Here is a 27,682-nt window from a genome sequence, read left to right on the forward strand (position 1 = left end):
TCCAAAAGGAACTGCATATTAGGTGGTAACTGATGCTCTCTTTCAAGTAAATGTAAATATCCACAAGGAAATAGACACAATTGTGTTATTTGACTATGTTTTTAAAGAGACATGGGTGCCGTGTCTCACATTATCATTACATTGTTGGTGAGTGTGTAGAAAGTTTTGGAGCAATGACATGCTTTGTGTGGTAGCTCTTTCATAAGAGTGTTAGCCATAGATGTTACACTAATCTCAAGCCTGTTTCAAATGTCCTATTGCTTCAGAGATAGTTTTGTATGTTAGTAGATTCACAACTTACGTACTGTTTATGTCACCCATGGTAAACATCAGTTTGAGGATAGTTTCCTTTTTTCACAATAGAATCTGTGCCAAAAGATTGATTCTTGTACTTTTCCCTGGGGTTGGATAGCCTTGGTATTGCCTTTTAATGTTTACATCTTTGCAGATATGATTATATAGAAATGTTTGCCTTTAAGATCTTTCTCTGTAGTTATTTCCACCACATTTGCATTATTAAAATAATGGCCTGGTTGGCTTTGTGTAGTTATGTACTGCCTATTTGAATTCTACTTTGTTCAATGCACTTTTTCCTTTAAGATTCATCATTTCCTCTTCTCATGTATTATTTCTCATGAGTATACATTTGATTTGTTTCGTGTGATAAATGTCAAAATGCAAACTTTGGTTTTCCTTTTTTAGAGGTGATTTTGTCACTTTCACCTTGACAGTCATGTCATTAATTTGTATGATTATCTGTGCAACAAGTCATATAACTGTTGGTTTAATGTGACTCAACTGTGGAGACAATGAATACACACATTTCAAAGTTTAATTTTTTAAATTTTTAAATTTTAAAGAGGTGAAGACAAAAGACAGCATAACAAAGCAGATCAGATCAGAACAATGCAAGTAACACAGCCTTTCACCACAAGACAACCCATATTTAACTACCATAGTGTCTCTTTCTTTGAAATAGTTAAGCATAGCTTCATAGATGGCCTTCATCATATTGAGGTAAAGACCATCTGTTCCAATTTTCTATAAGATTCTTATTACAAATGAGTATTGGGCCTTATCAAAAACTTTTTCTGCATTTATAGAGATGATCATGTGATGCTTACTTTTGGCTTTATTGATATGGTAGATTACATTTATTGACTTACATGGTTGAATCATCCCTGCATTCCTGGGATGGATCCCACTTGGTCATAGTGTATAATATTCTTGATGATTTGCTACATACTGTTTGCCAATATTTTATTGAGGATTTTTGCATCTATGTTAATTAGGGAGATTCGTCTGTACTTCTCTTTTTTGTTGGGTGTTTCTCAGGTTTTGGTACTAAAGTAATATTTGCTTCCAGGAATGTCTTAGGAAGTATTGCTTCCCTTTCAATTTCATTAAAGATTTTGAGGTGTGTCGGCAGTAAGTCTTCTTTGTATTCCTTGTAGAATAATGCAGTGAATTCGTCTTGCCTGGGCTCTTAGTAGGTAAGGACTTCATTACATTGTCAAGTTCATAAACAGAAGTTGGGTTATTCAGCAGTTTTACATCTTGAACAAGCTTTGGTACGTTGTATGTTTCTAGAAAGTTGTCCATTTTTTTCTGTTAGTGAACCTATGAGAGTAGAAGTTTTTGAAATAGGTGTTGATGATCTTCTGTATTTCCACAGAGTCTGCAGTGATTTTGTCTTTACTATTCCTTATTGCATGAATTTGAGCTGTTTCTTTCCTCTTTTTAATAAGATTGGGTATGGGCTTATCAATTTTATTTATTCTTTTAAAGAACTAACTCTGATTCATTGATATTTTTGGATTGTTTTCTTAGTCTCTGTTGTATTAATTTCTGCTCTTATTTTTATAATTTCCTCCCTTCTTTTGGCTTTGGGCTTGACTTGCTCTTGTTTTTCTGGATGCTTGAGGTGTAGCAACAGGTTGTTTATTTGTATTCATTCTGTTTTCCTGATGTGGGAACTTAGTGCAGTAAAGTTTCCTCTGAGGACTGCTTTCATTGTATCCCACATATTCAGGTAAGTTGTATTTGTATTTTCATTTGCTTGTTGGTATTGTTTAATTTCTTCTTTAATTTCCTCTGTGAACCACTGATTGCTCAAGTGTGTATTATTCATTTTCCATGTGTCTGTGGGGTTTTTGCAGTTTCTTTTATCATCAATTTCTAGTTTTGTGGCACTATGAACTGATAACATGGCATGGGATATTTTGAATTCTTTTGCATTGATTTAGATATATTCTGTGAGCTGGTAGATGGTCTGTTTTAATGAATGTCCCATGTGCTGCTAAGGAAAATGTATATTCTGATGTTGTTAGATGGAACACTCTGTATATGTCTACCAAGTCTATTTGTTCACAGGTGTGATTCAGTTCTGTTATTTCTTGGCTGATTTTCTGTATGGTTGATCTATCCTTTAGTGTCAGTGGTGTGTTAATGTCTCCACTTACAATTGTGTTATTGATAATTTGATTTTTCATTTCTATTAATACTTGCTTTGTATAGCTGCTTGCTCTGGAATTTGGTGCATACATAGTTAAGTTTGTTATCTCTTCCTCTTGAAGTTTCCCCCTAACCAGTATGCAGTGACCATCTTTTTCTCTTAGGATCATTCTTGGTTTGAAGTTCATATTATCTGCAAGCAAAATAGCTATCCCCACTTTTTTTTCAGTTCCCGTTGCATGAAATATTGTTTTCCATCCTTTGACTTTTAGTGTGTGAGTTTCCTTTTGGGTTAAATAGGTTTCTTGCAGACAGCATATGGTTGGATGTTGTTTCTTGATCTATTCTGCCAGTCTGTTTCTTTTAATTGGTGAATTGATACCTTTTACATTAATGGTTTTAACTGTTATATATTGGTTTATTGTTTACGTTTTATCCTTCTGCTGCTGCATCTTTATCTTTCCATTCTGTTTAACTGTGTGCCTTGCTTAGTGTTTTATCCTATGTATATCTAAACTGTCTTTCAGTATTATTTGCGGGGTTGGCTTACTAATCATTCCGTTCTTCAGCTGTTCTTTGTCATAGAAGTATCTTATTTCTCCATCAATTTTGAAGGACAGTTTTTTAGGGTACATCAGTCTAGGTTGGAAATGATTTTCCTTTAGATCTGGAATACTTCACTCCATACTCTTCTTGACTTCATTGTTTGTGTTGAAAAGTCTGCTGTGATTCTGATAGACTTTTCTTTATATGTGATCTGTCTTTTGTCTCTGATAGCTTTTAGTATTTTATTCTTATGTTGGATTTTTGGGATGGTGATTTTTAAATGGCTGGGTGTAGTTTTATTTTTGTTATGCCTATTTGGAGTTCTACATGCTTCACTAATCTTAATTTCAGTTTCTATTCTCATGTTTGAGAAATTTTCAGCTATGAATTCTTTGAATAGCCTTTTGATATCATTTGTGTTGTTTCCTTCTTTTTCATTTATTCCTGTTAATCTTACGTTGTTTTTCTTTGCAGCATCTTACAGCTGTCAAATTATTTCCTGATTTCTTGTTATTTTTAAAAGATCTTGCCTTTCCTGCTCACTAGCTGCCATCTTGTCTTTGAGGTCTGAAATTCTTTCTTTACTTTCTTTCAGTTGGTTTTTGAAAACTTTCGATGGAATTTTTGATTTCCTGTGTATGACTTTGAATCTGCTTCATGTATTGGGTTTGTTTCTTAAATTGTTCATCTAAGGATTCTATCTTTTTGTTGTGTTCCTCTAATTTTTTAACTGTGTCTTTAGATGTGTTCAGCATCTCTTTCATTACTTTTATCATTTCTTCTTCTAACTGGGAGATTATTTCTAGTTTGAATTCCTTTAAAGATTCCTGGAGTTGCTTTATTTCAGTTGCTATTACAGGCATTTCAGGCATATGGCATATATTTTCTTCTATGTACATGGCTAGTAGGCTTTCTTGGGATGGGCTGGAGGTTTTCAATTGCATTTTGGACTTCTGTTTTGCCATTTTCCTATATTTCTGTGTTTCAAGTGTTTTTCTAAGGCTTCCCCTGGATGTGCTGGACGTTGTCTCCTATGCCCTAGGCCCTAGGACTGAAAGGAGGTTGCTGTGCATGGTCCGGTCAGGCCCTCATGCCCTCCTGTGCTACCTTCAGTGTTCCAGGTAGCTGGTCAGGCACCTACCCATTGTGGATGATGGGCTAAAGCTCTCCCTGGGCAAAGACCAATTCCCTGAAGCTCACTTCACCTGTTCTCATCTCCTGTAATTGAAGAAGGCCACTGGGGGTAATCTACTCAGGCTACAAAACCTCCCAAGGCCAGTCTAGTGTGGGTGGGCTATGGGCAAATCCTTGAGCTCTCGGAGCAGCAATCTTAACACAGTGTCCTGGGCTCGGGATGGCACGTGGACTCACCCCAGCCAACAGCTGAGTTTCCCAGTTCCTGGTTCCAGAGAAAGGTTGCTGGGCGTATCCTGTTCAGGCCTGAAACCTGCCAGGTGAGCGCAGCCTAGTGTGTCTGGACTCTGGACAGGCCCTTGAGCTCTGGGAAGCGATGATCTTAACACAGTCTCCCGGGCTCTGGATGGCACAGGGACTCACCACAGCCACCAGCTGAGTTTCTGGGTTCCCATTCCGGAGAAGGTCCTCATTTCAGATTTGGAGACCATGTGTTTGTTATAGGATCTTTGTACTTTATCTGATTAGGACATTTCATTTAAATTCTCTTCTGTAGAAACCTTGCAGAAATAATGAATAGAAATTGAATTATAGAAAATAACATTTATACTCATATTCAAATAATCAGATGAGGGTTTTGTTTGTTGTTTTTTGTAATTAATATTAAGATAAGTTTCTAATAGTGAGACATGCTTATCTTTGATGAACAACATTTGCAAATGTGTAGTATCTTTCCTAGATGTTTACATTTCCTACACTATAAGAAGCTTGCTGTTTTTTGTGAGTAACAAAAAATGAGAATTTAAAAATGTAAATGTCTGCATTCTAAATTACTGAGATAAGACAGACTTTTTTGCAATGCATTTTATAAATGTTTTCAAATATTCCTGGAATATGTGCACTGTGGTATTTATCATCCCTGTTCATCAATTCCTATTGGGAATGACTCTAAAACTTCATTTCCCTATTAATAAAATGCACCTAGTTGCTAAATGTAGGCTTCAGTTTTAATATCCTCTATTGCCATGGGAAATGTTAGGAAATTTATTTGTAAATAGATGTTTTGAAAGACTCTTAAGTTGTAACACCTTATGCTAGGATGCCATTCGAGCTGACCCAGCAGCCAAAGTTCTCACTTGTGCTTCTTCATTCCATTTTAGATCTCAGCAACCACCACAGTCACACTTGTTTAGACATACTATACCCAACCACAGTTAATTTTCTTTGGCTTTCTTGTGGCAGCTCCAGCCAGTGTTCCTGGTGCTACACTTCTGATGTTCATGTTCACACTGCTAATGAAGGCACTGTGTAGAGTAAATGTATGCTACACACATTTTGTGCCTACTGTATAGTTTTTGTACCTCAGAAATTGTGTTCAATGTGATAATGAAACACTTTCAACCTGCTCTGCTCCTACAACTGTGTCACATGTGTGGCATACACTAATTGCATATTCTGCACATTTTCATACAGTCAACTGTATTGATGGTTATGGATTCAGCCCACTGTCTTTAACTTTGCATTCCCTGTGTTAAAGTCTGTGCCCTTGCACTTGTAATCATGATTGTATTGTGTCTTTATACTGGCATATAGCCGTTCTATGAAAATCCCATGCACTCACAGATGGGAATTTTGGGAGGTGACCAACTCTTGGATGTCATGGATATATGATGTTTGATTATTCCATAGCTGTGTATGATTTTAGGAGGTAACAGAAAGAGGTGAGTCACTGTGGATATGAACTATATGAGTGTACGTATATCTCTCCTGCTCCTTTGATGACCTTTTCCTTCCCTGTGCCATGCCATGCACAAGTATCCTGTTTTCCATTCCCTTCTACCCAGCCACCCTTCCTTGGATTTAGCAAGCTATGGACTGAAAATTCTTCATTTTTCTTTTGAAGAGAATAAAAGGAAATGAGACAAAATAAAATAGGGTCAATCAAAACAGTAGAATGGACATAGTACATGACTTAAAAATGAAAAACAAGCTTATCTATAATGGCTACTGTAATGCCTCTTTTTGTCTTTCAAAGAATTGCCTGTATCATCAAGCATAATAAACAAAACAATACAGAACAAAACCAATTAAAACAAAACAAAGGAGACATTATAGGACTTCAACAGAAGATAGTCAAATAAAGATGGTATCATAGTGTATCTTGTCTTCAAAGTAGTTGCCTATGCTTGGTACTATCAAATAAAACAGAATAGAGTAAAATCAATCAACGCAAAAAAATGAAAGCAATTCAGGTTTTCAAATGAAGCTGATAGGAAATCAAAAATGGTTATCATAATCTATCCTGCTATCTATGGAACAACTATCCATGCTATCAAATCTAATAAAAGTAGCAAACTGAAACAAAATAAAACCAAATTAAACTGAGCAATGAAAACAATATGTTTCAGATCATGATAATAGATTAACAGTGGCCACTGCCTTCCCTTTTTAGACAATTCCTTCCCTTCCAATTTCACAGGGTGTATTATTCATTTTGGATTCCACTAACACCTTTAATTTTTGTATGAGGGGTGTAACCTACTATTCACCTAAGTGATTACAAAACTTTTTACCACTGATCATGATCCCAAGTTGTATCCATTTACTTACAAGAGCCACAAGGTTGTCTTTCTTTATGGCTGAATAGTTTCCCATTGTATAAACATTTCTCATCTTCAACTTTCAGTCTATAAACTCCCTTTTTTGATAAGTGTATTTCTTATATAAAGCACATCGATGTGTCATGTCTCCAGATCTGCTATGCCTGGGTTTGTTTTTATTGGTGAATTGAGGCCATCTATATTAGTAATTAAGGCCAACCTTTTTTGCCTCATCTCTGGCATGCTGTTTTTCTGCCAATGGTTGTCTACTTTTTCCAAATATTCCACTGTCTGTCCATTCAGTGAGTACCCTCATCACTGTTCCTGAATTCCTGGCCTATTTTTTCTCTCTCTAGAATGAATGTCCTTCATTATTTTTTGTAGGGTTGGTTTGCTGGTCATGAATTCTTTTAGTTATTCTTTGTTGTGGGAGTATCTTGTTTCTCCATTAATTTTGAAAGATAATTTTGCAGGGTACATCCACCTGTGTTGGACATTATTTTCTTTCAGGACTTAGAATACTTTATTCCCAGCTCTTCTTGCTTTGATGGTATGTGTTGAGAAGTCTGTCATAAATCCTATGGGTTTTCCTTTTTATATGATCTGTTTCTTTTTTTCTGATGGTCTTTAATATTGTGTTCTTGTGTTGAATTTCTGGAATCTTGATTATTGTATATCTGGCTATAGATTTCTTTAGATTATAGTTTGCTGGAGTTTTGTATGTCTCACTTATTTGAATATCATTTCCTTTTCCTATACTTTAGTAGTTTCCTTTAATTATTGGTGTAAAAAGGATTTGTATTTCATTTGTGTGTACACCTGCATTTTCCTTCACATTTTTTCTTAAATTATACATCTTTGTGTCATCCTGTAGCCTTTGTATTGCTACTTTCTGATTCTTTGTTATTTTGAAAAGATCTTTCCTTTCAAGATCACAAGCTGAAAATCTGTCTTCAGGGTTTGATAGTCTATTTTTAGTTACTTTCAGGCAATTTGCCAGCTTTTAATTTTCTGATTAGCTCTTTGAATCTGTTTCATGTATCCTGTCTTTTTTATATTCTTTATTGAAGTTTTCCCTCATTTTCCTATTCTCCTCTACTCTTGCATCTGTGTCTTCTTTAGATGTGTTTAGCATTTCTTTTATTACATTTCTCCTTTTTTCTTTCCTTGAGATAGTATTTCTGTTCTAATTTATTTTGTAGTCTCTTGAAGTTGATTGTTTATTCAGTTATTGCTACTTCAGAAACTTTAGGAGTGTTACTCCCTGTCTCTTCTGTGTTTACATCTCCTTGACCAGTACTGCTTGGGTGGGAGGCCAGAGGCTGCCTTTTGTTTCTTCCTTTTCTCATGTTCCTGGTTTCTTCTGTAAAAGTGGGTAGTAGGGTCCCTGGCTCTTCCTGTGTTGTGTACAATTTCTCTGAAGCAAGGCTATTTGCTTTTTCCAGCCCATGAAGGCTAGGTGTATTGATGGTGACCATTGGGTATGCTAGTATCTTTAGGTCTGTTTGCTATTTTTACGAAAATGCTGTGGCTTACAAGTGGCTGCTGGAGAGCAAACAAGGTGGGGAAGTCTGTTCCTTCCTCCCAGGCTGGTTACAGCCGGAAGTCCTCACTACACATAGTACACATAGGTATGCAGAGCTAGTTGCAGATAATTTTAGGAAACCCTAGTGATGGCTGTTGAAATTTGTATACATGGATAGGACTCAATTCCACGCAATTTCCACCAGTCTGCTCTGAGCTAAGAGTGTCTGAATGAAACCAGCTGCCATTCTGGCTCCAGACTTTCCCTGCCAAACTTCTAAATGGTCCCTGGTGGATTGCCAACTTGTGCAAGAGAACTGAGACCCAACACTCAGTGCCAGCCAGTGCAATTCTCCAGTCTGCTGCTCCCCTCTGTAGTCACATCTCCATGTAGTGCTGCTTTTGTTTGTGAACCATCACACTAACTGTGACTGTGCATCCTCTGGTTTCAATAGCTTTTCTCACATGGTGGTTCTGGCTCCCGGTGAGTGTGCTCCCACCTATGGCCTTCTGCTCTTTAAGTTTTTCTTTTTTTATTCTCTCTTTGGGCTTCAATTTTGACTTTAGGGTCTTCCTGGGTCAAGGGGACCTACTTCCTTCCTTCTTGCTTCCCCAACAATGCTTTATACCAGCATCTGTACTGTTTCTGTCAGTAAGATTGTTTACTCTGCTGCTCACTGTCCCTCCATCTTCCCAGACCCTCTGGACTGAAAGTTCTATAAAATTTGGAGCAAAGCACCTTATTCCCTTTTAAATTGTGGGCATTGTGAATTGTCTAGCAATACTGATAAAGTTGTTGGAGATACAATTTTTCAGTTATAGCATCTTGATGACACTAGTAGTGGTTCATGTGGACTTATGTGAATCTAAATGCAGCTGAAGATTGCATCTCTGCCACAATTTGAAATTAAGGTTGAATCACTATTTCAAAAAAAAGAGACCTTATGTTAGCTACTATTGATGTCCAGTTGTCTTGTTGTGAAGTGCTGTGTGGCTTGCATTTTCCTGTTCTGTTTGCTTTGATTCATTCTGCTTTTTGTGCTCTCTTTAAAATAAAAAAATCAAAAAAGAAATTAAGGTTGAATTGTAATGAAAAGAAATGTTCCACACTGTGTATCAGATTTCCTCACTCTTTAGTTGTCCTTGTGTTTTCCTGTGTCTTTGTTTTGGCTGCCATCTGAAGGGTCGACTGCTGAAAGACAGCAGATATCCTCCTAGAGTACAATTTAACTTCCCTAAACTTAAAAGGATTTTGGGTCTTTGATATCTGTGATAGAGAACCTTTTGTAAGAAGCTGGGATTAGGATGAATAAGTTATAACATTATATTAATGATGGAAGTCCTGTACCAATTACCTTAGGCTTGGAACTTTTGTTACCCTAATAATATAATTGGTATAAAAACTGATATTTTTTGCTAAGAGGCCTCATTATTACAGGTCTCTGGATAACATTTCTTAGTCCATCTTGAAGCTCTTGATGATGAAGATAAGAAGTGGGAAGGATTTTTCAATAAATCCAGTTAGGAATGACAGTCCTGTTCCAAATCATCTCTCTAGGATTTCTAATCCTAACAAGGGAAACATTAGATAGCCTCTGTTCTAGTGAGAACAGGAGTTCTCCAGGGCTTGCACAAGAATGTCTCCACAAAAGTGCAGTAGAGATTTCAGGAATTCTAAGAAATGTGTGGCTGAAATGTACTTCAACACAGGAACAGGTCATAGGCTTACAGAAGTGTTCTAAGGGGTGTCCTGAAACTCCTAATAAAGGTGTTAGTGTTTAGGGTGAGTGTCTTGGAAGTAAATCAGGAGAGAAGCTAGTGACAGTACCAAATTCAAAGTTAATAAACACACAAATAAAGATTTTTCTGGACCTGCAATTGATAAGTAGAAGTTAAGCTATCAATAATATGATGTGTCCCCTATTCCCTGAACTGAGAATTCTTCACCCTAAAAGCTCTACCATTGGAACTAGTCAGCAGACTGAGGCATAGATTCTAAACTCTTGCCCCAAAAGTTGACCATATGTGAGAATATATTTTCTTGTCTATCTGAAAAACCTGCTTGAACCATTGCTGATAAGAAAAACATTTCCAGTGGGCTTTTTCACTAGGAAGGTTAAGGAGAAATTAAATGGCCAAGTGCAGAAGAGTTATGAATTCTTGTCTGATGAAAAGACTATAATTAACTTGGAGTGTTGGACTACAGGCTATGTAGTACCAATAGTGTGATAAGAGAGGGAAGAGTAATGCTGCATGAATCAGAGCCATTCTAATTTTCCTTCTAACTCAGGTAGTAATCCAAGGGACACACAAACTGGTTCATCTTGCTGTACTATTGTTGGTTCTCCTGCCTTTCTCTGGATCCTTTATTCTCTCTGCAGTGAAGAAATGAAGAAATGAGGCAGAAGCACTGCCCTTGTCTCAACACCAATGCATCTAGTAGAATATCAGAAAGTTAGGATTAAAGTAATGTGTGTCAAAGTTTATTTATTGTATGCCGAATGCAGGACAAATGCTGTCTTAGCAACAAACTGGATTGTACGACGGCAATCTTTGTCTCATTGCCAAATGGTTTTCTGATTTGGGTAATGTTTCTAAAAATAACTTTTGCTGGTTGGTGCACTCCAGGCCAGTTAGCTTGTTAGCCTTTCTTTCTATAGACCATAAAAGATCAGTTGGGTCTCAAACACACTATATATGCAGATGATAGCAAATGAGAAACAATAAACAAGGGTTGTGCATGTAAAGTCCCATTCCTCATCATGCAGTGAGTGCAGTGATTGAGACTCATGATGCATGTGCGAGGTTTCAGTGGGGGTGATACTGCTGCATTTTGTGCCTTGATTTTTCTCCCAGCAGCAGACCAGTTACTGTGTTTCATATCTACAATGCCTTCTAAATATCACATGACCTTGCAAGTTGATTGGTTTGAATGGGCCCTCTCCTCTTCAGTGAATTCACTCACTGTTGATTTCAGTATTAGAATGTGGTGTTAGGAAATGGGGAATTTTTGGAGTCCTATCACAAAGAACAGGGCATGAAAAAAGTTTATACTCTTGTTTGCAGATCGTACCAACTTTCCCTCTATGAACACTGCCATGACTTAAATACTTTGCTTTCACCTTTCTATTTTGCCAGCTAGTTTGGTCCTTAGATCCAGCAGACAAGGTTTTGAACTTGTAGGGCAATATAAATTCCTCAGAGTGTATTTAATACTTTGTCTCAGTAAAAGTGTGGAAACTAGGCCACCAAGTTATAGTATGCTAAATTTTATAAAAGTTTAGATTTAGGGTCCTACTGAAAACTGTCAATGGTGTTCTCTCTCCCATCCAGCAATTTATCCCAGAGATTTAAATAAAAAGACAGAAAGATCTGCATTCCCAGAGATCTGGGATTACCAGTAGTTCTTACTGGAAAATAGCCCATGAATCTGAATGCCCTAGAGTTGTATCAGTACTAATTGGAGAGGTAAGCATGAATTATAGCAGAGTGCATGGAAGGAAACCTTTACAGGCATGGCTTGCACCAGGCACAGAGGCTCCCCAATTAGTGGTGCAAGAGCTAACTTGATGTAGGAAAGGCTGGCACATTTACTGCTACAAAGCTATAATTACTTTTGAGTCTCATAGCATCAGCTGAGATGTTATCTCATTTTTTCACCCTAGAATCTGACATGAATTTGGAATAACGTTTTCACTGGAAAAAAGAAGGGTGAAAAAAATGTCAAAAGCACAACCTTCATTAGGGGTTAATATAAATACAAACTGAATCTCCTTGAGGTAGGGCATCTGCATATGCTTTGTGTATGCATGGAAAGGTAGAAAAAGCAAGTTCTCTTGCATAATTGCGATGGTGCATGAATGGTTTGTAGATATTATTTCAAAAAATGAAAATTCTAGCTGGGTGTGGTGCCACATGAGTGCATTGCTAGTACTCAGGAGGTTGATATCAGAGGATTCTTGGATGTTAAAGTTTTACCCTGGGCTACACTATCAGTTCAAGCCCAGTCTTATCTACAAGGGAAAAACCTGATTCAAAAATACAAACCTGACACACTGAATGAGGTAGGACAAAGTGTAGAAGCAGTATAAAAGCAGGTGAAAAGAGCCAATTGTAGGTCTGCAGACATATCAGTAATTAAGTGGAGAATGGTGTTCTGTTATTAGAAGAGCACGTGAAAGTACATACAGCATGGGAAAGCAGTGGATGGTGGTGATAGGCAATAACATTTTCTGAGCAAGAAATTTCCCTATGAAAAATGCCTGTTGTTTATAAAAATATATGATTATAATACTGCTCAGCATAATATATTATACATTTTGTGTCCAAAATCTTGTAATTTTTACTGTTGGGAATAGGCAGTGACCATTTTGAAAGGCATGCTTGCTGGCTTCTTTCTCTCAATAAGTATCTGAATTAGAGATAAGTTGTGTGATATATAGCTTTTATTGGAGTGCAGAATCTAACACTATGATAACTGCACAAACTGCAGTTATATACACTCCTTTTTGTCAAAAGCGACCATGAAGCAGCTTTTTTTGTTACTCTATTTCATTTCTTTTCAGTCAGAGTCTCACAGTGTAAATCATGCAGATGTTGAACTCACTCTGTAGCTCACAATGGTTTTGTAGTAATGATGGTCTTTTTGCCTCAGCCTCCTGAGTGCTGGGATTACAGACGTGTATCACCACACTTTGCTCAAATATATTTATGATCCTCTAGGAATTAGTGACGTTTGAGGATGTGACTGTGACCTTCACCAGTGAGGAGTGGACTTTGCTGAATGCATCCCAAAAGCAGCTCTACAGAGATGTGATGGAGGAAACCTTTCAGAGCATCATGACTATAGGTAAGAATGAAACCTTGTTCTTATTGATACACTTAGAGGAGATGGCTTTTTGCTCTTCAGTGCAGTTTCATTAAATAGAATGTGAAAACAATTAGAAAAATTAAATGGCCTGCTTATATTATATCATGAATCTAATTGGCATGTGTTAATTTTTATGTAATAATGTAGTGACCACTTATACTTCTGTGTCTATAATTCAGGAAGACTCTTGGGTAACAAGAAAGTGGAAGAAGAGTGCAGTAACCTCTGTAGAAATCTAAGGTAATTTGTCCTTTCAAGAAAAATGTATAAGCCTTAAGACACCACATAAGGAAAAGGACTAAAATCAAAAAACCAACACCATCTTTAAATTTCTTTAATTTCACAAATACTCTCCAAAACTATATGCAACTTGAGTATGTATAGTCTGAAAAGTAAACACAAAAATATTCCAACATAAGAAATGGATTTATAAGTGAAATCATACAAGTGACACTGTCTCATGTGTAATACAAAAAAATGTTGCTTTATCGTCAACATCATGAACATGTATGACGTTGTTATTAGGTGTTTTGTGTAGCTGTGGATGAGAGGTAATAGATAAAGGAAAGTGATATTTTAGAGATGGGAAAGACAAATGGGATAAAAGTAGAGCAGAAAGAGTAAATAGGAAATGGTGTTAAAATTAATAAACATGTGTTATGCATATATATGTAACTCAAAATAAAACTAAAATTACTCTTATAAAATATACCAACTGAAAAATTTCCAAAAATATAACAGTCTTTAGGGAAAAGCTTTCTCCAAAGATCCCTCATATGTATTCTTTTAATTCATTATCAAAATTCTTATCTGTTAAATCATTGATATGGAAAGGTGTTTTATTTGTTTTTTTTTTATTTTTACAGATATGAAGATGTTGAGAAATACCATCTATATAAAGGTTGGAATCAGCATAAAGAATGCTTTCTTTGCTCTCAGGATGCTAATGTGCATATGAAACCATGTGGTTTAAAACCAGTTGAAAGTCTTACTTGTAGAAAGCTTCTGATTGGGCCTTTTTCACTAAACATGCCCATCATAGCTCACACCTCAGTAAAGACAGACGAATATTTTGAACTCAAAGGGAAGCTGTTTAAATGTAATGAAAGTAGAAAATACTGTGATGATTTGCAGTCCTTTCAGAATCCTGCAAGAACAGAAGCTGGCAAGAAACCACGTGAACATGATCAGTGTGAGAAATCCTCCTCTGGTCTTAGTGAAAGAACTCATCTTAGAGACAAGATATTTGCATGTCCAAAAATTATGAATGCCTCCAGGAAGCCCAGTGATGTTCAGATCTATCAAACAAATCACAGTTGGGGTGCACCCTCTGCATGTAAGCAATATGGGAAAGCTGTCAGCACACATACTATTTCTCAACAACATGAAAGAATTGATATAGAAGAGAAAAAGTATGTATGTAAGCAATGTGGGAAAGGGTTCAGGAAAAGTTGTTATTATCAAAAGCATGAAAGAACTCACACTGGTGTGAATCCTTATATATGTAAGCAATGTGGGAAAGCTTTCACTACACAGTATTATTGTAAACTACACGAAAGATCTCATACTGGTGAGAATCCTTATATATGTAAGCAGTGTGGGAAAGCTTTCAGTACACAGTATTATTTTAAACTACATGAAAGCTCTCACACTGGTGAGAAACCTTACATATGTAAGCAATGTGGAAAAGCTTTCAGTATAAAGAGCAGTTGTAAAAGACATGAAATAACTCACACTGGTGGGAGACCTTATGTATGTATGCAATGTGGGAAAGGTTTCAGCACACAGAGTCATTGTAAACTACATGAAAGAACTCACACTGGAGAGAAACCTTATGTATGTAAGCAATGTGGGAAAGCTTTCACTACACAGGCAAATTTTAAAGTACATGACAGATGTCACACTGGTGAGAAACCTTATGTATGTAAGCAATGTGGGAAAGCTTTCAGTACACACAGGAGTTATAAAAGACATGAAACATCTCACACTGGTGATAAATCATATGTATGTAAGCAATGTGGAAAAGCTTTCAGTACACAGTGGTATTGTAAACTACATGAAAGATCTCACACTGAACAGAAACCTTATGTATGTAAGCAATGTGGAAAAGCTTTCAGTACACAGGCGTATTGTAAAGTACATGAAATCTCTCACACTGGAGAGAAACCTTATGTATGTAAGCAATGTGGGAAAGCTTTCTCTACAAAGTCAAATTGTAAAGCACATGACAGATGTCACACTGGTGAGAAACCTTATGTATGTAAGCAATGTGGGAAAGCTTTCAGTACACAGGGGTGTTGTAAACTACATGAAACATCTCACACTGGAGAGAAACCATATGTATGTAATCAATGTGGGAAAGCTTTCAATAGACAGAAGAATTGTAAAAGACATGAAAGAACACACACTGGTGACAAACCTTATATACGTAAGCATTGAGGGAAAGTTTTCATACACAGGAGTATTATAAACTACATGAAAGATCTTGCTGGTGAGAAAGCTTATGTATGTAAGCAATATGGAAAAGTTTTCAGTACAGAGTTATTGTAAATACATGAAAGATCTCACACTAGAGAGAATCTTTATGTATGTAAGCAATGTGGGAAAGCTTTCAGTACACAGAAATTGTAAACTACATGAAAGATGTTATACTGGTGAGAAAGATTATGTATGTAAGCAGTGTAGAAAACCATTGATCACACATAAATATTAATATGAAAGAACTCATACTGCAGAGAAATCCTATGTATGTAAGGAATGTGGGGAAGGTTTCAGCAGAAAGAGTCATTGTCAGAGACACAAAAAAACTCAAAATGAAAAGAAACTACACGTGTGCAATTTTTTAAGTCTTTCAGTACACATAATTATTGTAAAATAAATGAAAGAAGCCACAGTGTAAAAACCCTATGGATGCAAGCAGTGTATAAAATGATTTTTTCATTAAACAGACATTAAAACTCATTAGGGAGAAACCCTATGTCCATAAACAATGTGGAAAAAGATTCAGTGCACACAAGTCCATTGCTATATATATTTTATATCAAATCAAAAAGGATCACTAGGAAGAAACTATATGTGTAAGACTATTTTAAAACCCTGTTAAGATGTTTCAGTTGGTATAATTCTGTAGAAATAATACCATAGTATTTTATGTCAGTGTTGCCTTAGATATGTTCCAAATAAATCAAATTCCAGATGAGTATATGACCAAATACATACATTATGTGGTTTATAATGCATCACATATGTACATTATTAATGTACAGTGTTTAAAAATATTGAGTTGCCACAATGAGAAATTTTTATCTGAGTGTCTGTGCTTAATCCATAATGTCTTAATTAAGCATGGTTGATGAAACTGTATTTTTTTACTGTCAAGTACCATTAGGATTTGTGCTGTTTTCATTTTATCCTTAAGTTTGGGAAGAATAGGCTATTAAATATCTTAATTTTATAACTTTTGCTATTAGAGTTTTGCACTATTTTGCTTTTCAATTACTGTGTGGGTTTTCTATATTCTATGTAAAAATGATATTTTTATTTTGATGCTATATTTTCTATTGATATCTATTTTCAAAGACTTGTCAACGTGAGTTTTTGACACAGTTAATTATGTTCACACAACTTGTAGATTAGCAAATTTTGTTTTTTAAATGACAAGATTCCTTCTTGTATACCATCAGCACTGTATATTGCATCATGTACATATATTGCGTACTTTTATTTCAATGCATTCATTTCCATGAAGTTTTATTTTTTCCTGTAAAATTTCTGTTTACATTGCAATGGCTTAATTTGTTTCACTGGTAGTTTCTTAAACATAGATACCAAACATAAACCATACTGCCCAGTATTTTTCATTGCCAGAACCCCACTGTTGGAGAATTCAAGATATCAGACCTAAGGGATTGGACTTTGAAAACTGACTGGGGCAATCAAGGACATGGAAACAATCAGAGCAGTTTATAACAACCTTGAAAGGAGACAGAACTTATGAATCCTGTAAGAACAAGATGACACAAATTCTTCACAGTACATAGTTGTAAATCTTACCTCTAGCAAAACAGCAACATATAGCTACAGGAGAAGAGGGGGGAACTTTAGCAAGATTCATCTCAATGTCCCATTTCACCACATGACCATAACTTGTCTTTATAGGAAATCATTATTTACAGTCATCTGTCCAGAATATGTATATTATGATGTATCAACCATGACAACACTTTGAATGGAATGCTCATCATCTGTGGAACTTTTCTCAGGAGCATGGTCACTACTGAATATTATGAGATTAATGCCTTTATTCTATTCCGTAATGCACTGATGCCAAAATATTTTTGGTAATTATTGTTTTTACATAGGAAGCTAAAATACTGGCACCAAGAAAAATGAAACTCCTCACATACATCAATCAACTCATTAAAAACAGAAATGTCTGAAATTTTTATTTATCCTGTGTTCTTGACCATTTTAGGATACATTTCTATGATGATATTTTTCATCGATTGTTAAGGTCAATCATATAGTTTTTTTTTTTTATTTTTAAAGAGGGTAAAATTAAACAGAACAAAACAGATCACAAAGTAACAATGTAAGAAACACAGATTCCAAAGCAGGACAATTGGAGATCTTCACTGTCTATAATATTGTCTCTTATATTCTTCCAAATATTTGTCCAGATTTTCACATAGAATGAATTCATACAAAACAAAATAGTATGGAACTGATCAGAACCCGATGATGAAAGTATTTTAGGTCTTCAAGACCAAAAAATCAGGAAGTCAACAATGGCTGCCATAATGTCTCTCATTCTTTTCAAAATAGATGTCCATACTTTCATGTATGTTGAAATTAAATGAAATAAAACAGAATAAAATCAGTCTGAACAAAGGGTAATAGTATTGCTGGATTTCACATCATGATGCTATGGAATCAGCACTGGGTGTCTTAGTGTCTCTTCAAAGTAGCTCTTTCATTTCATTGTGCATTATATTACAGATTTTCATCAGCTTTTTAGAAGTTATATGCACGCATGAGTCTCTACACATATACCTATCTTTTCTGTATTACAGGGAAAGCAAAACAAACCCAGACACTACAAAACAAATTCACAAAATAACGTGAAATGAAAAAGACATAAACAATAGGAAAGAGCCCAGAACACTGACAAGTATAGGCCTTAAAAACAAGGTGTTACGGGCAAAACTAGGGGTTTTATTTTACATGATGATCTTCAAGAGTTCCTCAGATAGCTACACAATAATATGTACAAATCTCCAATTCCTATGAATGTTAACTATTTTGTTCCAAGAACTTATGGTGTTTGCAGCGCAGTCATGTAAGCTATCCTAAGTGTGTTTCTTTTTACTTTTTCATTATTTTCCCCTTTAAGCATATTGTTTTCCTTTCATTGTAATCATTCCGATTTTTGTATTTTATATACTCTTAACATTTCTTACACTAGGGAGACTAAGGTATTTAGATATGTGACTTTGATTTATTTCTCTTATGAGTATGGTCTCTACTTGCATCTGTTTACTTATGAACTTTTCAATGTTATCATTCTTTATAGCAGAGTAGTACTCCATTTTATAAAATTTCACATCATTAATCCATTCCTCAGTTGATGGGCATTTAGATTATTTCCAAGATATGGCTATTACAAATTGTGTTGTTATAAACTTGGATGCACATATACAATTGTGGTATAATGTTGTCAGTTGTTCTGGGAATAGGCCCAGAAGTGGGAGAGCTGGGTCAAATGGGACTTCCTAACCCAACTTTTTGAGGAACCTCCAAACTGACCTCCACAGTAGTTGCACCACTGTACACTCGCAAAAACAGTGCGGAGGAGTTCCTTTTTACACTCAACCTCTCCAGCAGTTTTTGTTCGTAGTTTTCTTAATCCTGGCCATTCTTTCTGCAGTGAGATGGAACCTTTGTGTTTTTTTAAGGAACAGTGATGCTTGACATTTCTTATGTATTAATTTGTCATTTGAATTTCTTCATCTGAGAACTGTGTATTCATTTCAGATGCCCATTTTTGAAATGGGTCTTTGAATTTTGGGGATCTCATTTTTAAAAAATTCTTTATATGTTCTAGACAGAGGTCCTTTGTCTGAGGGATCATTCACTAGGATTTTCCAATTTGTGGGTTTTCTTTTGGCCATGTGGAGATTTCTTTCAGTATGAAATCCCCATTAATGATTTTGTGAAGTATTCTGTGTGCAGTTTGATTCTTGTTTATGAATTCACTACATATCCCTGTGTCTTTAAGATTTCTACCTAATTTGTCTTCCAACAAATTTAATGTATCTGTTTTAATATTTAGATCTTTGATCCATTTTGACTTTAGTACACGGTGATAGGTATGGTTCTAATTTTAGTTTTACTCATATGGAGAGCCCATTTTCCATCAACATTTATTAAAGAGTCTATCTTCCAGTGGATATGTTTGGCCACTTTATCAAAGAAAATGTGGCTGAATATGAATGTTATTGTAGTTGTATCTTTTACTCTGTTCCATTGATCTTCAGGTCTTTTTATTCTAGTACCATACTGATTTTATTACAGTACCTTTATAGTATAATTTCAGGTCAGGGTTTGTGATGTCTCCTGCCTTGTCTTTGTTGCTTAGAAATGTCTTAGCTTGTTTAGTTCTCATCTGGTTCCAGATGAAGTTTAGGAGTGATTTCTGTAAATCTCTGCAGTATACTAGTGGAATTTTGATTGGAATTGCATTAAATTTGTGTAATAATTTTTGGAGAATGGACATTTTCACAATGTTTATTCTTCCTATCCATGAACAGGAATTTCTTTCCATTTTTGGAGGTCCTTTTTGATTTCTTTTTCCAGGGTATGATAATTTTCCTGAATAGGTCTTTTCCCTATTTCATTTTATTTTGTTGGATGCTATTATAAAGGGTGTGGCTTCTCTTATTTCTCTCTCTGTAGGTTTGTTGTTAGTGTATAGAAATGCTATTGATTTTTGGTTGTTTACTTTTTATCCAGCTACATTACTGAATTTATTTATTATACCTAGGAATTTTTGAATGGAGTTTTAGGGGTCTTCTGTCATGTCATCTACAAATAGTGATAAATTAACTTCTTCTGTTAATATCCTTAGTCCTTTTATTTCTCTCTCCTGTCTAATTGCTCTCACTGGTATAACCAGCACTATATGGAATACAGTGGTGTTAATGGACATCCTTGACTTGTTCATGATGTTAGGATAAAGGCTTTTAGTATCTAGCCATGTAATACGATGCTGGCTGTTGGGTTGTCATATATGGCTTTCATCATATTGAGATAAAGACTATCTTCCATCTTTCTGTAAGGTTTTATCATAAATAAGTTTTGGACCATATCAAAAGCTTTTTCTCCATCTGTAGAAATTATTATGTAGTTATTATGTTTGACTCTTTTGATATGGTGGATTAGATTTTTTGATTTGAATATGTTGAACAATTCCTTCATTCCTGGCATGAATCTCACTTGGTCATGGTTTATAATATTCTTGTTGATTTACTGCCTTCTTTTAGCCAAATTTAATGAGGATTTTTGCATCTATGTTCATTAGGGAAATTGGCCTGTAGTTCTCTTTTTTGTTTGGATCTTTCATAGGTTTTATAATTAGAATAATGTTTTCTTCCAGGAATGAGTTAGGGAGCACTGCTTCCCTTTCAGTGTCATTGAAGAGTTTCAAGGTTATTGACATTAAATCTTTGGATTTCTTGTAGAATTCCACAGTGAATGTCTGTGTAACTAGGCTTTTCTTTTTTGGTAAAGATTTAATTACATTTTCAATATCATTAATTGAAATTGGGTTATTCAGAAGTTTTACTTCTTGTTGAGTCAGCTTTGGTATTTCATATGTTTCTAGTAATCTGTCCATTTCTTTCAGTCTATGAGCTTCCTTTTGGGTCAGATGGATTTCCTTTATGCAGCATATGGTTGGATGTTGATTCATGATCCATTCTGCCAGTCTGTATCTTTCAATTGGTGAATTTAGGCCATTTACGTTAATGGTTATAACTGATACAGATTAGTTTACTTCTCACATTTTCTCTTTCTGCTGTTGATTGTGTACATTTCCACTCTGTTTAATTGTTTACCTCGCTTAGAGGTTATTTCCTATGTCTGTCTAGAATGTCTTTCAGCATTCTTTGCAGGGTTGGTTTGGTTGTCATGAAATTCTTCCACTGTTGTTTGTCATCAAATTATCTTATTTCTCCATCCATTTTGAAGGACAGTTTTTCAGGATACATCACTCTAGGTTGAAAATCATTTTCCTTTTAGATGTGGAATACTTCACTACATGCTCATCTTGACTTCATTGTTTTTGTTGAGAAGTCTGTTGTGATTCTAATAGGCTTTCCATTATAGGTGATCTGTCTCTTCTCTCTAGCATCTTTTAATATTGTGTTCTTATATTGGATTTCTGGGATGTTGATTATTATATGTTTAGGCATAGTTTTATTTTGGTTATGGTTATTTGGAGTTCTGTAAGCTTCATTGATCTGCATGTCAGTTTCCATTCTCATTTTTGGGAAATTTTCAGCTATTCCTTCTGTAAACAGCCTCTTGATATCATTTGTGTTGTCACCTTCTTTTCTGCTTATCTTATGTTTTTTTGTTTGTTTGTTTTTTTGCATCATCTTGCAGCTGTTGAATTGCTATTTCCTGGTTCCTTCTTACTTGTAAAGGATCTTTCCTTTTCTGTTCGCTATGTGCAATCATGTCTTTGAGGTCTGAAGTTAAATCTTTTTCACTGAGGTAATTTTGCTCACTTTCAATGGAATTTTTGGTTTCCTGTATATCTCTTTGAGTCTGCTTCATGCATTCTGTTTGCTTCTTATATTCTTCATTCAAAGTTTCTCTCTTTTTGCATTGTTGCTTTATTTCTTAACTATGTCTTCTTTAGATGTGTTCAGGATTTCTTTCATGATGTTTATCATTTCTTCTTTTACTTAGGAGACTATTTAGATTCGAGTTCTTTTATGGCTTCCCTGAGATTTTTCTTATTTCAGGTGATAGCATTTCTGGCATTTCGGGTGTATGGGTTGTATTTTCATCTGTGTCCATGTCTCCTAGGCTTGCTTGGGTTGGGCTGGAAGATTGAGATTGCATTTTGCTCTTTCATCATTTTTCCTGGATTTCTGGGTTTTGAGCAATGTTTCAAAAGTTTCTCCATATGCTGAGAATCATCCGGCCCAATTTTGCCTCCCAGGGTCGACAGTAGGCAACAACTAGTAGTGGAGTTCACTGGGCTTGGGCAAATTAGGCCTGTGGGGACTCCCATGTGACCTCCTGTGATTTCAGATGTGGGGTGGGTCTTACCACCTGTGAGTAAAGTTCCAAGGGTTCCTTGTGTCCTGAGTTTCAATCAGTGCGAGCTCTGCGCCTGGGACTCAATTTCGGCCCCTGCCAGCTGCTTGAATTTCGCTGCGCAGTGCCCAGTTAGGCCCCTTGCACCTCCTGAGTTTCCTTGGGTGATTTCAGGCATGGGACATGGTCTTGCCACCTCAGTACGAAGTTCCAAGGCTTCCCCATGTGCTGGGTTTCAACCCATGTAAGCTCTGTGCCTAGGACTCAATTTGGGCCCTTACCAGCTGCTTGGAGCTTGCTGGGTGTGGCCCAGTTAGGCCCCCTTGGATGTTTCAGTCTTCCTTGGGTGATTTCAGATGAAGACATCGTCTTACCACCTGGAAGTGAAGTTCTAAGGCTTCCTCCCTCTGCTGGGTTTCAACCTACACATGCTCTGGGCCCGGGATTCAATTTGGGCCCCTGCCAGCTGCTTGAAGTTCACTAGGCATTGCCCAATTAGGCCTCCCTGGGCCACTTGTATTTCCTTAGGGGATTTTGATATGGGGCATGGTCTTTCCACCTGGCATCGACATTCCAAGGTTTCCATGTGTGCTGAGTTTCACCTCCCACACACTCTAGGTTCCCCATCCTGTAGTGTTTAGTGTTTTTATATTTAATGTATGGTTGATAGCAAATGCTTTCAAACATATTTTGAGCAAGGTGTATTCATGTGTTGCAGTTGGTTTCGTATTCCTACTTTTTACAATTCTTTTAATGTGGAAATATTTTTGAGGTATTTTATACTGTGTTTTCTATTACAAAGGCTGCTTAAAGTCTGATAGGATTGTGTTGTTACAAGCCTATGATAGTAAAATATAAGTAAACAATGCATTAGATACCCATAATGCAATCAACACTACAGCTTGCCTAAGTCTTAATTAGGAATAGACAAAATAATTGTCAGTTTTGTAGAATCATCTAAAATTAAATCTGTTTCATAACTATATTATGTACTTTATGGAATATAATGTACTAGAGAACATACTGTCAATTTTACAATCACAGCAAAATCAAGATGCTGAGTGACACACTATTAATCAATGAAATTGCAATCTATTTCTCTGTTTTTATTTTTTAAGATAGGGTCTGATAAATCCAGGCTGTGTTTGACCTGTACTCAAACATTGATCATCCTGCCTCAGAACCAAGAGTTCTGAGATTACAGACATGTGCTTCCAGGCCTGGCTGAAAGTTCACAATGCAATTAAAAACTTGCCCATGAAGAAAAGCCCAGGTCCAGATGGATTCACTTTTGAACTTCCCAAGAAATTTAGAAAAATATTTAATGCCATTACCTGCCAAACTCTTTAATGAAATTGAAAGAAAAGCAATATTACTAAAGTAAGTCCTGGAAGTATTACCCTATGCCTAAAACACACAGTGCATTGGAACTTCCAAAGCTGTGCAACTAGATTAGATTTTGGAGAGGCTTATAAAAGGAAAAACTGCAAAGCAGTGGTAGGAGAGGGATAAGGGTGGAGAAGCCTTTTGTTTTCTTATTTGGCCTGGGGACAGAGTTCTTTGCTTAATCACTTGCCTTTTTGGGAAGCTTTGCCACAGGTGATCACCTAGTTCCTACTTTAGGGGAACTTGACAACTTGTGTTCAACTAATTCCAGAAACAACTGTCCTTTACAATGAGGGACAAATGTTGAGACAGAATATAGGTAACTCGAGGTTGACTGCAGGAACAATTGTCCCTCACAAAGGGAACAAAGGTTAACACAGCAAACAGGTTATCAGGGTGATGGCACATACTGAACATATGGCAGCACTTTTTAGTTAGAGTACAACAATAAATAGATCAGTAAAACCTGGCTTTCCACATATCAAAGGCTAAAACCAAACCTGTATCGATCACTATGGACTAATCCAATGTTATAATGGTTCAATAATCTAAATGTTAAGGCATAAACACTCAGTCTGCTGGAAGAGAGTCTAGGTAGACCCACTGGAGATATAGTTGTAGACAAACACTTCAAGACAACTAGTCCTGATTATATGAAAATATAAAGAACTAACATTTTGGATCTTGCCTTAATTAAAAGCTTCTGTACAGCAAAAGAAGTCACCAACAGAGTGAAAAGACATACCAAAGTGGGAAAATGTCCTAGCCAGTTGAGATGCAGCTGAAGAAGTAATACAAAACTCACATAAAGAATCAATAATTAAGTTAGATGCCCCAAAATTTAAAGACTCAGGCAATAAAAATTGGCATCTGCAATGAATAGATATTTCTGAAAAGAAACATACATACAAATCAAGATGTGAAAGGATGTTCAATGACTGATCATTAAACAGATGAAAACTAAAACACTGATATTTCATCTACAGAAAATGGAGCTCTTATCAGCACATCATTCAATAATAAGAGCTATTGGGACTGTGAGGGAAATAGAACCCTTCTCCAATGTTGGCGGTAGTGTAAACTAGGGCAGGGATTTTGGAAATCTGCATGAAGATTCCTCAAAGGCCTAGGATTAAAGGCTTTTTAAACATAGCTATTTCCTTTCTGAGTACATATTGTGAATTTAAAACAACATACCACATAAATATAGCAGCAGGTTTTGGAATAGTGAAATCTTGGAAATGACCCAAAAGTCCGTCAAACAAGATATGAGTTAAAAACAGTTATTTCATGATGCAGTACTTCTTGGCCATAAGGAAGGAAAACCCTGAGACTTTTAGGGGTAAAAGGATGCACCTTGAAACCATATTCTTAATTAAAATAAATCAGACACTTACGTGTCAACTTCAAACTGTTTTTGTGCTATGAGAAATTGAAAGTCAGTAAATAACAATATATTGTTGATATTGTGAAATTGGTAAAAATGTGCAAATTAAATTGGAGGGTTATGGAAGAGAAAGAATAAATGAGAAAAATTATACAATGGAAACATAACTGTGTACATAATGAGAAGAAGTGTAACTGATACCATCTTGAGCCTTGCATTTATCTAGTGCCTGTATTTGACACAGGAAAATGGAAAATTACTCAGCGTATAAATCCCATGAGAAAAGGAAAATGAGTTGTACCCATAAGAAAAAAAGTTAACCTGCTCAGCAAAAGAAGCAGGACACAGGTGTCAAAAAAAATGTTAATGAGAGATTGAAGCTCAATTGTTTCCAACAGGATGTTTTTATGTGTGTTTTGTGTTTAAAAGCTTTGTAATTTTCCAGTTCAGGACCACTTGGTAACACTTGGAAATGGGTTCATGTGGGTGATTAGTGAGCTCAGCTAATTAAATACCTAGCTGAAGCCAATTCAGAATGTGATTACTGCATGTCACTAAATTTTACTAATAATCTTACTTTACTAAGAGAAATACCTGAAAATAAAAATTACACAAAATGTATACATTGCAGAAAAACCAGTGTAAAGGCAGATTGTCTCATTTTGACAACACATATTGAGTTATTATTAAATGCTTGAATAAGCAAGGTGAGAAGACGATTCAGTACCTCCTAGATAAAAGGAATAAAAATTTTGCGGTAATTGCAGGAGGTTTAAATGTTAGATGGTTAGCACCCAGTTCAGTCCACTAACATTCTTATATTAATCCTCGAAGGAATATTTCAAAACATGAGAAATGAGTTTAAAATGCAAGTTAGCAAATCTGGTAGAATGTTAAATCATTATGATGAGAAAAGCATCTCACCAAGGTATATCCTTTTTAAATTATCAGATATTAAGTCAAAAGACAGAATTTGAAAAGCAATCAGAGAGAAATAAAACTTACATATAAATGTGAACCAAATAGAAGGACAGCAAACTGCCTACCATAAACCATAAAGTCCAGAAGACCTTTGTGTGAGTTATTTCAAGTCAAAATAGCAAAAACTTCCAACCTAGGTTAGCTTTTCTGCTCTTCTTCTTCTTTTTTTTTTTTTTTTTTTGTAAGGGGGATTGAACTCATGACCATGTACTTGCAAGGCAGGCACTTATGGTACTGAGCTAAATCCCTAGCCCCTGGTTAGCTTTTCAATAAAAGCTAGTCTTTAAAACAAGTGGAGGAATAAGGTATTTTCATGAAAATGTTCAGCTCACAAGATATATGCATGCTAAACCAGCTGTAGAGAAAATAAGCATATTTTTGAAAGAAACAATAAATCAGATGTAACTAAAGCACACATAAGATACTAATAAGTCAATAGGTATACAGCAACAAAAAATCATGAAAAAAAATTCCAAAGCACAAACCAACAGATAAAGAATTCAATGAAAGTAGATAACAAAAATATTAGTATCACTCAATGTGAACACCCTGAACCCTCCACTTAAAAGACTGAAAGTGACAGACTTAACTAAAAGAAAAAGCAAAATTAAGAAATGTGTTACATTCAAAAGCTCACCCAATTCAAAGAGAAATTCATAGAATAAAAATTGAAAAATGGAAGGCATTTCATGCATCATGTTATGGTTTTTGTCTAGATGTCCTCTGAGAGCCTCAGTAAGTCATAGGTGGAGCCTTGTCAGAGGTGGCTGGATTTAGGTTGATTGAGGCTAGGATTGATTCATTCTAGGCCCAAGGATACTAGGAATAAGGCAGTGTTGCCTGTCCTGTGTAACTTAATGATACCTAATGGGTAAAAAGAGTTGCAGTCTTCACTTGCTTGCTTTTGCTGTCTTTGTTAGACCTGAAGGACAGAGACTTTCATGCTGCCTTCTACAAGCACTGGAATGCAGGCTTCTATCCCCAAATTTGAATTGGAGACCATGAAGAAATTTGGGAGTGGACCTGCAGTCCTCCTGATGATGAATGATACAGGGTTATACACAAACCTATGCTAATCATCCGGGGAGGTTTGACCTCAAACATTTCATCCAAATTCTTTGGGAGTATCCATACCAAACCCAAATACTACCATATGTAGCCTCCTTACATACTTGCTAATATAACTCTAATTTCAGCCTGCCTGAACTAAGAATTCAATTCACTGTTTGCCATAATCTCAGTTACTGGGTATTTCTTCACATGCCATTAATTAACTTTATATGCAAAACATGAGATAATAAAGAGCATCCCTCTTTAGAGGGTACTATACCCTATCTATAAGCTTTTTCCACAGAATCCATATGGGGACCTTGTATGCAGACATTGCTCTGGTGCTAGAGGGAGCTCCCAGTATCTAGCACACTGACAACTTCAGACTTCTATCCCTTTTCGGCCCTGTAACACTCACTTATG

General features: G+C 35.9%; 1 protein-coding gene across 1 annotated transcript in view; it reads left to right on the forward strand.

The window, feature by feature from the left end:
- The window catches only part of LOC134472447 (zinc finger protein 14-like), a 69,365-nt gene extending 45,210 nt beyond the window's left edge, over window positions 1-24,155 (forward strand). Inside the window, exons 2-4 of the mRNA XM_063233845.1 lie at window positions 12,981-13,107; window positions 13,308-13,368; window positions 13,995-24,155. Coding sequence (XP_063089915.1) covers window positions 12,981-13,107; window positions 13,308-13,368; window positions 13,995-15,567 — 1,761 coding nt within the window. The 3' untranslated portion in view covers window positions 15,568-24,155. The remainder of the gene's footprint in view (window positions 1-12,980; window positions 13,108-13,307; window positions 13,369-13,994) is intronic.
- The last annotated feature ends 3,527 nt before the right edge of the window (window positions 24,156-27,682 follow it).

Source organism: Cavia porcellus, unplaced genomic scaffold, assembly GCF_034190915.1.
Source record: "Cavia porcellus strain 051 isolate PalLab524CR breed Dunkin Hartley unplaced genomic scaffold, mCavPor4.1 scaffold_23, whole genome shotgun sequence".
NCBI lineage: Eukaryota > Metazoa > Chordata > Mammalia > Rodentia > Caviidae > Cavia > Cavia porcellus.